General features: G+C 43.0%; 1 protein-coding gene across 1 annotated transcript; it reads left to right on the forward strand.

Annotated features, from left to right (window-relative positions):
* The first annotated feature begins 114 nt into the window (after positions 1 to 114).
* LOC119744327 (deleted in malignant brain tumors 1 protein-like) lies at positions 115 to 13,844 on the forward strand. The gene is made up of 7 exons (XM_038220199.1): positions 115 to 272; positions 3,229 to 3,558; positions 7,585 to 7,959; positions 8,307 to 8,666; positions 8,889 to 9,049; positions 10,564 to 10,711; positions 11,327 to 13,844. The coding sequence occupies exons 1-7, from the start codon at positions 215 to 217 to the stop codon at positions 11,401 to 11,403; spliced, it is 1,509 nt and encodes a 502-aa protein (XP_038076127.1). The 5' UTR covers positions 115 to 214; the 3' UTR covers positions 11,404 to 13,844.
* Positions 13,845 to 14,031: the final 187 nt, after the last annotated feature.

The raw sequence follows: 14,031 nt of genomic DNA on the forward strand, positions 1-14,031 counted from the left end.
GTGCATAATTTGGCTTGTTCGTCCATTTGATTTGTCGCAGTCCTGCATGCGGTCGTGCTAGCTGCGCATAATACACCGCTGGGCGGAGTGGATGCATAGTTAAGCATGGTGATGGTATTCTCATTATTCTGTGTACAGTCACGTCACACATACTCTTTACTTGAATACGTACACAGCGCACGTCTTTCTCATCCAGATCATTCATACTACATGTATGAAAATGCTCACCACGACCATCTTGTTCGTGTTTTTAGCCACAGCAGTCGCACAAGGTATGTTGATAGAGTTTTATCCACCACCATATGCATTTCGAAGCTTCATGCATGGAGTATATACAAAACAAATCAAGAAATTTCTTAATACAAAACAAATCAAGAAATTTCTTAAATAAAGCAGGGCGGGATAGGCTGCTGATCTGAGTGAGGGCCAGTATCATTTGAAATTTGGAAGGCTTCTGTGAATTAAATCCGGTCCCTTAATGTCTCATCACATGCATGTGAGTAAATTAGGGACCAGCCAGATATGGTATATGCGCATGGGATACGTAAGGCTTGGAGAAATTTTAGCTGTCTATATCATGGGCGTCGACAAGATGTTTTTTTCCAGGGGGGGGGGGGGGCAAAGCAATTTTTGTTCCTTAACTTTTTCATTATATTCTCAATTCATCATTTTTCCGAGCGTGATGAGCAGGGGATCATTTGCCCTACCTCCCCCATCAAATTAACAGCAATATGGCTTCGCACCTCTTTTTCCTTTTTTGTTTGTTTGCCGGGGGGGGGGGGGGGGGGGGCAAGTACCCCCTTGCGACGCCCCTGGTCTATATATCACCATCTTGTGTGATTATTTAACCAAACCCACATACGTAGTCTAGCCTGTAGCCACATCTTAACATTTTGATACCAAATGCATATGGCCACCCATAATTTATTTTATGAAGCAATTAGAGGGACACAGCGTCCTGGAACAGCCCAATTGGGCTACCGTACGCACTTTGAACGAAATGATGTTGATCGGAAAGAACATTTAAAAGTAGGATATAAACATCCACACAACTATTCTTTAAAAAAAACTGGGCGTTTTTGTTATTCCTGTAATACGCGTGCGAGAACGACTCTGCAGTTAATTCGGGGTCCACTTTTGCGACCCAAAAGTTGATCCTGTTTAGTGATTTCAGATGTGATTTTCAAGGTATGGTTCATGCGTTAGGGTTTTCATGTCTTCGACTGTCTTCCCTTTTTTCTTAAGTCGTTGTTGGTTTGAACAGGATCCTTTTCAATCTCGTGTCACTCAATGCTTCTCGAATCTCTAACCTTCTTAAAAAAAAACACAGGATGGCATGATTTTTCTTTCAAGTTTTCATTTGAAGCTGCAAACTCTTGCTCAAATCTTCAGAAGGATGCATTACAACTAACCCGTTGAAGTTTCAGCATTCCATAACATCGAAACCCTATGCAAATTATTTGGTACTGTGAGTGGATTCCGTTTCTAGAGATTCAAAGATTCAAGTTATGTCTTTTTCTCGTCAAAACTTAAAACGTGTTCCCCGGTGGCACACGTTTTTGAAACAATTCTTTTCTTCGGAATGACACCATTTCAGGCCGAATGATTTTACTTGTTATGTTGGTATCAGTCCTTTCTTCACCGTAACATTCAGCAAGGATTTTCTGATAAAATCGACAGGTATATTCTCGGGTAATTGGCCCGTAGATCTATGGGTTAACTTTTGGAAGCGGGTGGGAGAACGTACCCATTGGTTCTGTACAATATTATTTTGTTAACCGTGACCTTAAACCTAACGTCATGAACACATTAGTGGAAGCACTCCACGGAAATCATTATTTTACATAACACAATGTAGGCCTACGCATATACCTTCCCTGACCCACGCCTCGCACACTGGAAGTCAGAAGGTATTCTACATCCAATATTGGATTCAATTGGAATTGAGGCAATGCCATTATGCAGACATAAATAAGTGCTTGTGGTAGACCGGTTAGACCTAATAGTTCAAGTCATACTTTATTTAAACGAAGTCCTTGCGACGAAGTTATCATTACATTAATACAAGTCATGTAATTAGAAAGATTAGTAGAAAGTGTTAAGATCGTACACACAACTTTACCTTGAAAGTTCTGTTTTGGGGCCACACAATAAATTTAGGTGCTCATCAATCTAACCGTAGGAGCGCTGGTCTTGAATCAAGTCATTCATTTATGTTCTTTGCGTAAACATTGCTCAAAACACACGTGCTGTCGTCATTATATATAATGATGACAGCCGACCTGACATTTTGTATCAGATCGGCATGTTGCGCGCCAGTCTGACGTTAACAGCGTTTGCTCATTATAAATCTATGGTGTCTTTAGTCACTGCCGGCATTGCTGTACGTTCGGGCAATGGCGGATGGGGGGGGGGGGGGGGGAGTTCGCACAAGGGCGGACCCAAAACATAATTGGGGGGGGGAGGTATAAAAATGTAATCCCCCAAAAGTGTGTCCCAACAAATTACGGTGTGGGGTTCGGGGCCCACTAAAGGGCCCCGAAACATTTTTTTGATTCTAGATGCTCTGTGGTGCGATCTGAGGCAATTTTCTGAAAAAGAATTTCTGAGGAAAAGACGGTGGTGTACTCATTGCCTGCCTTTATTGCGAAGTCATCTAAAAAAAAAAAAAAAAAAAAAAAAAAAAAAATCGTTTTTTTTTGGGGGGGGGGGGGGGGGGGGCATGGCCCCCTTTGGCCCCCCCCCGGATCCGCCAAGTTGATTTCGCACCCGCTGTAAAATTGAGCAAAAAAATGGAATGTAAAAGTGCTTAATTTCTCAATTGCCTTGCATGTATGCAGGAGAAAACATCGTATGCATTTCAAAATGTCCTCCCTAGAAGAGCGCGCCTTCGGCACGGCCTCACACGCCTACCAACTCTTCATACACCTCCCCCCCCCCCCCCCCCCATTTTCTGAAAGTTACATCCGCCCCATTAGGCAAGGCAAAAAAAAAAAGAAAATGCCACGTCAATGTAAGACATTATGTGGCCAACTTCCCTGTTACTCAGACCGTAGAAATGTGGTTTATATATACATGTACACATTTTGGAAACAATAAATTCCAGCAAATATTTTTTGTAAGAGTGTGTAACTTTTGCATTTTCTCTGTTAAAACAAGCCGTCTGTGTTCTAAGGCTGAGATCTACAACGGGACCAATCAGTATTAAAGAGCTATGTACATTTTCAGATCATGATGTTCGCCTATCGAATGTCGGCGGCAAACAGGGCCGAGTCGAGGTCCTGAACAACGGTCAATGGGGCACTGTCTGCAGGGATGGTTGGGGCTTCTTTGACGCCTTGGTGGTATGCAAGCAACTCGGATTCCCATGGCTTGCCAAGTACGGATGGAAGCATGATGCAGGCAACGGGACGGGACCGGTCTGGCTGAGTAACGTAAGGTGTAAGGGGTCGGAGACCAGACTGGACGAGTGCGCAAACGACGGATGGATGGAGCACCAGTGTGCGGATGCCGGTCATGCCGCTGCAGTGAAGTGCTTGGACCAGGACGAATGGAAAGGTTTGTCTTGTCTTGAAATTTAGTTTGTAAAGGTAACGGCAATGCCTAGAAATATCTTGATAAAATTTAACTTGTCTGTGCATCGACCGCAACAACAGACTCTTGAGTATCTCAGTACGAAATTCATTTTAGTGTGTAAAGGTAGCGGCAATGCCTAGCAACATCTTTATGGGTTGGGTTGGGTAATGATAATAATAATGATGATGATGATGATGATGATGATGATGATGCTGATGATGCTGATCATGCTGATCATGCTGATCATGATTGATGATCATGATGCTGATCATGATGCTGATCATGCTGATCATGCTGATCATGCTGAATCATGATGATCATGACGGGGATGGGGGGGGGATTAATTTCCATTCACATAGGGTTGTGCAGTTAAGAGATTCATTTTGTGGAAGGACAAATTCCCTGATATCCACATAATGACCACATATGTGGTTATTATGTGGATTGCCAATATGTTTGTGGTCATTTTGTGGTTTTTGTTAATATGTGGACGTGGTAATTTTGTGGTTTGGCTCAATATGACCCTTGTACCACACAGTCTCCTCCAATAACATACATTTTAGGTTCCATTTTTAATCAAAACCCATTTTTTATAGGGCAAAGCTACAAAGCCAAATTTAGTTCCAAACTGATTTCCAATTTTTTAGGCTTCTTTGGAAGCACTTTTAAGTTTTAATTGTAAAGATTGAAATTTATTCATGAAATTTTTCCCTTTTGTCATTATGTGGAAGGACAAAATTTGAATATTTATTCGGCAAGGACCCTGTTTTCTGTAAAGTTTTTTAAATTGCCTCATTTTCTGGGGAAAACAATTATGTGGGATTTCCTTTTAATGAAATGAGTAGAGGGGATGATGATGATGACGATCATGATGATGATCATAATAATAATAAACAATTCTTATATAGCGCAATATACACAAGAAATGTCTCTATGCGCTTGTGAAAGCATTAAACAAGTGTGTTTTAAGTTGTGATTTGATATTTTCCAAGGATGGGCTGATCTTTATTTGATGAGGTTTATTCCATTCCTGGTGCTGCATAATGAAATGTTCGTTGGGTATAGGGTTGGGTTGGGTTGGGTTGGATTGGATTGAGTTTGTTCCTGTATTCAATAAGGGACGTTGAACAATAGAGGACAATAGGGTCCCCAATTTCCCGAAGGTCTCCAATTTACGATCGTGTATAAATTATATAGGAGGTCTTCCTAAAAAGGTAGAGTACCAACCAAAAAAGGGACAAACCGATCGCAGGCAAAAATACACTTGTATGGGCTGTATTGGGTTGTGTTGTGTTATGTTGTTTTGGGTTGGGCTGCGTGGGTTGTGTTGGGTTGTGTTGGTTTAGGGTTGGATTGGGTTGGGTTGGGTTGGGTTGGGTTGGGCTCTGGGTTGGGATAGGTTCAGGTTTGGCTTCAGAGGTGGGTTGGGTTGGGTTGGGTTCTGTTATAGGCTTGGTGCTATATTCGATGGAGACCTAGCTATACACGGTGTTCTTTTCTCTTTTACCAATCTAGTATAGGGGCTACACGTTGTTATGGTTTGATACGCGATAACGAGCCGCCGCGATAACCGGACGCCGCGAGAGGGCGCTATCGCGATCAATATCGCCCACGGACTTGTCAGTAGCAACGTCTAGGACATTTCCTAAAATCTCTCCCTGAAAAATTGGGGAAACCAGTGCGCATGCGTGACTTCTGCAGGCAATTACGGTCCATTTTCTGTCCCACACATACTACATTGTACACACAACAAAAGAGCTGACCAGTGAAGTTGCACAAAAGTCTTGCTGCAGCTTTTATACCACTGAAAAAATTTGAGAGTTTGCTTCGGAACTACTATGAATTTGTTGAATTGCGCGCTGCAAATATTACGCCAAACAGGTGTGCGCATTACACAACTACATGTAATAGGAATTGGCGTAGACGCAACCTCGTCCCCAGGGTGTCGAGCAGTACGCGCCCACCACCTCCTGCTCTCTCACCCTGGTATTGGATCATTTAGGCCATCAGCCTGGGGGTTTGGTCAGTATCAAATCAGGGCAAAAATCTTTATAATTAGCATGCTCAAGGTATAGAGTAGTAACAAGCATTTTGATGAACATTTTGAAAAAAGGGTGATAACACCCAAAAAGCTGCCACTGTTGCAATGCTATCACATATTTTCCAACTCCGAAGGTGTATACCTTGCCAAAAATCGCTTTGACGATTATTCCCCTCATTTAATAACGGTGGCCACAATTTTGGACCGAGGCTGATGGCCTAATTTGCATTGGATCAAAAACACAATCAATTCGTCGCGCCGTGAGTTACGCAAACACGATTGTTTCCGAAGTTAAAATGTTACAATCTTATCCCGCCAATATGCAGTATCACATTTCATATTAATATGAGCAAATTGGAAAGGAAAATAGTATTTTTGAGAAGGCATTGACGTTATAATTACAATGATCGTGAAAACACGTAATGCACGCTGGAAATAACAACACCAACTACACGATATAAATCCATTACTAACCAATATCTGTATCGAATCAGGATACAGGAAGAAAGTTTCCTATCCAGGCAGGGCTTAATATTGGAAACGAGGTTGGAAATAAAGTAAGCACTGGGGACGAGGTTGGCGGCAGGTTATATATCGCGGCGGCGGGTTATATATCGCGGCGGCGGGTCATATATCGCAGTGGCGGGTTATCGTGACAGCGGGTTATATATCGCGGCGACGGGATATATATATATCGCAGCGGCAGGTTATATATCGCGGCGGCGGGTTATATATCGCGGCGGCGGGTAATATATCGCGGCGGCGGGTTATATATCGCGGCGGCGGGTTATATATCGCGGTGGCGGGTTATATATCGCGGTGGCGGGTTATATATCACGGCGGCCGGTTATATATCGCGGCGGCGAGTCATATATCGCAGTGGCGGGTTATCGTGATAGCGGGTTATATATCGCGGCGGCGGGTCATATATCGCAGTGGCGGGTTATCGTGACAGCGGGTTATATATCGCGGCGGCGGGTTATATATCGCGGTGGCGGGTTATATATCGCGGCGGCGGGTTATCGTGACAGCGGGTTATATATCGCGGCGGCGGGTTATATATCGCGGTGGCGGGTTATATATCGCGGTGGCGGGTTATATATCGCGGCGGCGGGTTATATATCGCGGCGGCGGGTTATATATCGCGGTGGCGGGTTATAAATCGCGGTGGCGGGTTATATATCGCGGCGGCGGGTTATATATCGCGGTGGCGGGTTATATATCGCGGTGGCGGGTTATATATCACGGCGGCCGGTTATATATCGCGGCGGCGAGTCATATATCGCAGTGGCGGGTTATCGTGATAGCGGGTTATATATCGCGGCGGCGGGTCATATATCGCAGTGGCGGGTTATCGTGACAGCGGGTTATATATCGCGGCGGCGGGTTATATATCGCGGTGGCGGGTAATATATCGCGGCGGCGGGTTATATATCGCGGCGGCGGGTTATATATCGCGGTGGCGGGTTATATATCGCGGTGGCGGGTTATATATCGCGGCGGCGGGTTATCGTGACAGCGGGTTATATATCGCGGTGGCGGGTTATATATCGCGGCGGCGGGTTATATATCGCGGCGGCGGGTTATATATCGCGGCGGCGGGTTATATATCGCGGCGGCGGGTTATATATCGCGGCGGCGGGTTATATATCGCGGTGGCGGGTTATATATCGCGGCGGCGGGTTATATATCGCGGTGGCGGGCTATATATCGCGACAGCGGGTTATATTTCGCGGCGGCAGGTTATATATCGCGGCGGCGGGTTATATATCGCGGCGGCGGGTTATATATCGCGGTGGCGGGTTATATATCGCGGCGGCGGGTTATATATCGCGGTGGCGGGCTATATATCGCGACAGCGGGTTATATTTCGCGGCGGCAGGTTATATATCGCGGCGGCGGGTTATCGCGTATCAAACCATAACAACGTCTAGCCCCTATTACCAATCTGAATGGAAACCACACAGATCCTGATTCCATTGGCGACGTGCATTTAAGCGGCGGCAGCATAATTCCCGATAGCGAGGGGCTAGCACTGCTCAAACTTGATGTCGTCAAATATGACAATTATCGTTTTATGGTGTGCGACCACGGCTGGGATATCGCCGACGCTGATGTTATCTGCCGCCAGAAAGGCTTCCACTCGGCACACCGCGCCATCACTGGATCCTACTTCGCAAAACCGACCCCCACGTCAGTTGCCACTTACGAATCGTATCTGGCCACCGACTTTGCCTGTACTGGTAATGAGAGCCACATCCTTCAGTGTCCCGCCAAGGCTTGGTTCCAGGATGAATGTCCGACTGGGAACCAGGCCGGAGTCATCTGTAATAAAATCAAAGGTAATTTAAGGCGTTTCATTTTTGTTCTTGGCTCAAAGTAGTGAGTATCCGTAGTTTTCTCATCTTCAAATTTTGTAAGATGAAGCAACAAATAACGTGAAAATCATTTAACGTTTCATTCTTAACAAAGTGCTCATTACAGGTATTTAAAAAAAAGACATTTTCACCCAAGCTTCCTGTAAAAAAGTGTTACAGAGTGCCTACTACAAGTCGTTCGTCTCTGACACGGAAACTAAAGGTTTTTGGGTGCGTCCAGACGATTTTTTTGGAGAAAAACCCTTTATGCATCAATGCGAAAAAAAGTCCATCCTGATTTGCCCACACCATTTTTCTTCATTTTCTCGAAGAGCCCGACGATTTCCAGGTACGACTAGTGAATGGTACCAACCCCAATGAGGGCCGTCTGGAGGTCCACCTCAACGGGACCTGGGGTAGTGTCTGTCAAGAGAAGGATAATTACAACTTCGCCTGGCGAGGGAGTAATGTGATCTGCAAGCAGCTGGGGCTTGGCTACGGTCTTGACACACCCTCCGACGGCCGCTTCGGCCGGGGTTCCGGACCCGTGATGATGGGCGACTATATCAGTTGTGCCGGAGGCGAATCGTCGCTTGTACAGTGTTACACTGGTTTCAAGGAGCCAGATAAGGACTGCTTGAGCGAGTCGGACACTTACGAAGTGAACGTCATTTGCAGCGGTCCAATTCCAGGTACCGTGCACCGATAAGGCCGTGTGCCGCCAGTTCGTTTCTTAAGCTCACTTTTCACTTTGTGCACTAAACGTGCAGGTATTTCTTGACATCTACATCGTCAAGTTACCCCACTAAATAGATAGTGGAGATGATGAAAGCATGAATTGCACGAATACAACTTGAATAAATAATTTAAAACAATCAGTATTCCGATTTCTTTTTCACTGTTGCCTCACACAGAGTCCCGCCACCCTGCGAGACTTTTAAGTAATTTGGAGAAGGAGATTGGCACCGTGTTAATCTATCACGACGGTCGTTGGGGAGCTGTTTGTTCAGAGGGCTGGACTGAGGCAAACTCCGAGGTCGTCTGCAGAGAGCTTGGATTCGGACCGCCGTTATCGGTAAATATTTGACAGCTGGTTTTGAATAATTTCAAGTCTCGTAATAGAGCGTGCAAGTCTCGCCAGTTCACGTTCACTTTTCATGTGAAGGTCTCAGTAAACACTGAGTATAGTCTATAGTCACAGACTTCCGTGTCAGAAATTACCCAATTGTTCAGTCTTTGTGATTGATTAAACGTAGCCTCACTTTAGGTTAAAAAATGTTCATTTTATTATAGTCACCAATTTGCAATATTTGAAATGCACATGCTATGTTTTAAATTGCAACGGAGTTTCTTTTCTTTCACAGAACCTCAGAACTTTTAACCGTGACTGGGTAAGCCCAGTCAGGAAATAAATAAAACATGCAAAAAAAGGACGTTACACAAGTTGTAGATCCTATACATGGTGTCCGGAATGCGGATGTACTGTATTCCCGTAAATCTCTCAGGTTTTGGAAGTCAACTTGCATGCTCTATTGTAGCGATTCTGCGTCTTTCTGGGGGCTAGTAACCTTTTCTACAATGGCCTCGTTGCGGTGTCTTTTTGTCGCATTATAATTCTGACCATCAACGATAGTTATTTTGTACTATCCTCTAAAACGTCCTGGTTAGATTTCACCCGGAAATGTAACCCCAGACCACATGACGCTTTTCAGGGTCAAAATGATAACTTGGCCAAAGTTTTCGGGTCACGATGACCCGGATAGTGAGCCAGGGATTAATGATCTCTGATCATTTTCGGGTCATTCTGACCTTTGCAAAGGTATCAGTTTGCCCCTAAAAGGTATCAGGTCAAATAGGACCCGGGTTGCGGGTCGTGATCTGACCCTGAGTTTTAAGAGTGTATGTAATGCGCTACGTTGTGGTGTCTTTTGCCGCTTGCAATTTGACCCTCGTCGATAATTATTTCGTTCTGTGCTCGGATGTCATCATAAAACCCAACTGTCCTGGCTCCCTGCTCTGCATCGTGATTATGCATGCGGCTGTTGATAACCAGCAATACGACAATCCTATAGGTATAGAACTAGAACACATACTGCACTGATCTCGTTCGCCATTGCGCACTGTTAAAAAAATACGCGCCGGTACGGTTTGCGGTCTCCCGATTCGAATGTGGGGTTGGAACCAGTTTGTACCACTCCCATCGTATATAATACAATAACATAGAATAAGGGCCCTTTATGAAACAAGTTTCGTTTGGAAAAAGACAGTTGTATTACAAAATACAAAAAAAAAAAGAACAAAGTATTGATGGTTAGATTTGTGTAACTTGAAAACTAAAAATCATTTCGTGGAAAGATGTTATGGGACCGCTATGCAACTCGGACGGACGGGGACATCACTCCCCAAGGCCAACAGCCAATGCGATGGGCTATCCAGATTTTCCAATGGAGATCAGAGGAGACGTGCCATTATTGTCGAATAGCGTGCTTTTGGTGAGACTAAACGGACAGTTATACAAAGAAGTAGACCATCATTCACCCCTAGGTCGGAATTACCACAAATTAATATTGCTTGTATTCTTATGCACAGACAGTAACCTATATGGATAGTGGACCGATGTTTCTAAGTGGTGTGTCTTGTAAGGGAGACGAGGAGACCTTGGACCAGTGCGATCGGGGAGAATGGTACCAACACGACTGCACTGATTCAATGTACGTTCTCCTTTTGTGCGCCGTGGGTAAGACAATCAGATCATATTTAATCGATTAATGTTATTATAGTTCATAGGTTTTAATGCGAGGTCTCAGTGAGCCTATAGATCAGGCACCATGCCACATTAGTGTTTCTACTCCAACGCAAAAAACAAAAATTGTGCACGATATTCTGCAAAACATCTCCTCCATGAAGGATTATTTGAACAATAGCTAGCACAGTGCTTTGGCCATTGAAGGGGGCCTCTGCGATAGAGCGTGCCTGCATTGGTCTATAGCCAAACGAGTTTCTTGCCGTCGTTGCCAACTGGCCTTATGTGTACCTGCTGCGAGTATATGCGTATGAATCAAGGCCAAAGGTGAAGAGAATTGCAAATATCGGGCATTTACAAAATTGTACCTAAACTGCTCACCGTCAGGTAATAATTGCATGCAGTGTAGCTTTTTTCATTTTTGTGCATTTTGTTGAGGAGGGACCATCACCACCCCCATTTTTGCAAGACAAAAACGGCTCACAGCCTGTTCGCCTTACATGACTCAGCCGCCGATTATCTAATGAGGCAATTGGTTGGTTTGTTGGTGTAAACCAAGTGTTTGTTTACCAACCATTTGATTTCTCTTTTTTAATCTCCTCCGTTCAGCTGGAGCTAGCTCCGTAGTTCAGTCTTCCATCAGTGTCCTGCTCGTCAGCTTGTTGGTATTAACCTGCTTGAAATAAAGCGTGAAAAAGTAAACGTTCGAAGGGACAAATTTAATGTAGCTGTAGGAATTGTATTAGATCATAAGCAACATTTAACCATAACTTGTATCATATTTTACCATAAGGGCGTCCCTTTTTATATCTATGGTTCTAATTTCCTTATTTTTTGCTTTCCTTATATTTAATCAGGCCCTTTCTCTGATCCCACCCCCAGCGTATATAGGATACATATACATAGGGTGGAAAGATAACTTGATTGATCACTTGCTTCACACGATGGAATAATTATTCAAATTAATATCCCAATAAAAAAATAATAACTATCAGATCATCCACCGCACACTTTCAGTCCGAATATTAAACTGTAAACCAGGTTTACATATCCTTGATAATAATAATGGTCCACAATCACAGATTATCCGTCTTTTATATATTATTCTTATATAAGAATAAGTAAAAACGGCACACCAGTAGCTCCTGACGGCCATATCGGTAAGAGGCCAAGGCGTCTGTATCTGGGGAAAGATCACCCAGCGATGTTTTCCTCTACCATTCATAAAATAAATAGTTAGTCTTTGGTTGCATTTCTCATGTTTTTCTTTCATCGAAACCATAGTGGGGTATAATTAGGCCGCTAATGTCCCAACACACACTCAAAGGCTAGAAGGAGGCTCTGCATGCAGTGTGTAAAGTGAACTACAGCTTTGTGTGAAAGCTGGTTGGGTGTGAACGATGACAAAAGGAATGACGATGCAAATGAAATTGGTGTCAATTAGCAGTCAAGTGTGAGAAATATACCTAAACCACTGCATTAAGTGTCGCCAGTTCACTTTATACAAGAAAGTAACTCATAAACCTGGTATTTTTTTTTGGAAGGCGGCTTATAGCTTTTGGAAGGGAGACGAACTCGTACCCCAAGCAAAATGCTTGTTGTTTGGCGGATAATCGTATATGACGTCTGATTGCATTGCATATAGCGGATGTCGAAAGAGGCACTATGCCATTCCGTTTGCAAAAACATGAATGTGTTTACACTCAATGAACATGTGTAAACTATACTGAAATGTTACATTGGAAATAAGGTTGTTAATATAATTTCATAATTAGCAACAGCTTCAATTAGCGTTATTTTTTAACTAAATCAATAGAAAAACAGTTGAGGTGGGCACTATTATCCGACGAGAGGTAAATATTGCATCAAGTTATTATTTCAAGTTGGACACCAAACGAACAAACTAATTACAGATTTTGGTTTTGGTACCAAGGCATACCTAAAATTACCCAGTCTTGGTGGTAAAATAATTAGCTTTTAAGTGGAAGGCCATATAGTAAGTGATATAATAAATAGATTTCCACACTTGTGTAATAATGTGTGAAAACAGTGCGGTATGTGAATATTATAATACACACTCTTATCCTGTCAGATTGGACCCGGAATCCAGGTCATATTTCACCTTTTACTTTTCAATGTGAAAATTACACTTTTCTCGGTCAAAAAGACACACTTTTGCCAAGGTTTCCTGGTCAAAATGAACCGGAAAGTTATCTGGAGAAATGTCATTGATTTTTACCCGTAAAGATGACATTCTGACCATGGAAAGTATCAGGTCATATTTGGCCCAGATTGCCGCTCAAATCTGGCCGGGACGTATAGTTGAATGTGATGGGTTTTCCTTAAAGATGCTAAGCCTTGTCTTCTTTCATGTGCGTTCCCAGTGGTATTTTCGACTTTCATCTCGAAAAATAGATTCCTTTTCTTAATTGCTATTTTTTTCTAGCAATACAAAATCTATTCACTTTTGAATGAGACATCGACGGAAAAAAATCGGTCAATGTTTAGTTATTTTAACTTATTTAACATTACTTTACTATTTGGAATTTTTGGCTGCCGGACAATAGTTCCGTTCTCGCGGGGTAGGCTGATTAATGTACGGACCAGGGGTCAGTCTGCTCGAAAGGCGAATCTGCATGTTCAATTTGTTTCCAAAACAAACACAAATACAACCTTTTTCAGAGGGTTGAAGAAGTCCAACAAAAGGGGGAAGGAGCCTTGTTTTTTTGGAACGTGGGAATAAAACAAAAAACATACAAGTTGAACATGTATTACTAGAAATAAGATCGAATTTGTTGAAGAGCATTGGGAACACAACTTAAATATCAATGTGGTTCTTATAATCTATTTTTTACGAATGTTAAATTTTAAAACGTCAAACGCAGTGTTTCTAAGCATCGGGCAGAGTTGAATATGCTTCCATTTGCAGGGACATTCGATTAGTCTTCTTGTGTTTGTATATTTTCGGTCTGAAATTTGTAATTTGTGATTTATAACATTTTAGCATCATACGTAGCTGTTGAAACATGCAGTTCCTTTTTTCTGCAAGTAATTCCTAGTGTACATTTGGAAGATGTTCTTGGAAGACGGAATAAAATCACCACTGGTATTGTGTAAATTCCCTGATTTTTCTTTTGAGCATATTTGTGTTGTCCTTTTCATTGGATCGCTCAGAAACTCTGCAGTGTACGCGAGTAGCCTATATATTACATGTCTTTGTGCTTGTGAATGTATTGCGAGAGTACATAATGTCTATGGGGTTACATTTGGCATATTCAAACCTGATCAAATATTAACTAGTCCATTCCAAAGAG

The sequence above is a fragment of the Patiria miniata genome, unplaced genomic scaffold (assembly GCF_015706575.1).
Source record: "Patiria miniata isolate m_02_andy unplaced genomic scaffold, ASM1570657v1 HiC_scaffold_7, whole genome shotgun sequence".
In the NCBI taxonomy this organism is placed as follows: domain Eukaryota; kingdom Metazoa; phylum Echinodermata; class Asteroidea; order Valvatida; family Asterinidae; genus Patiria; species Patiria miniata.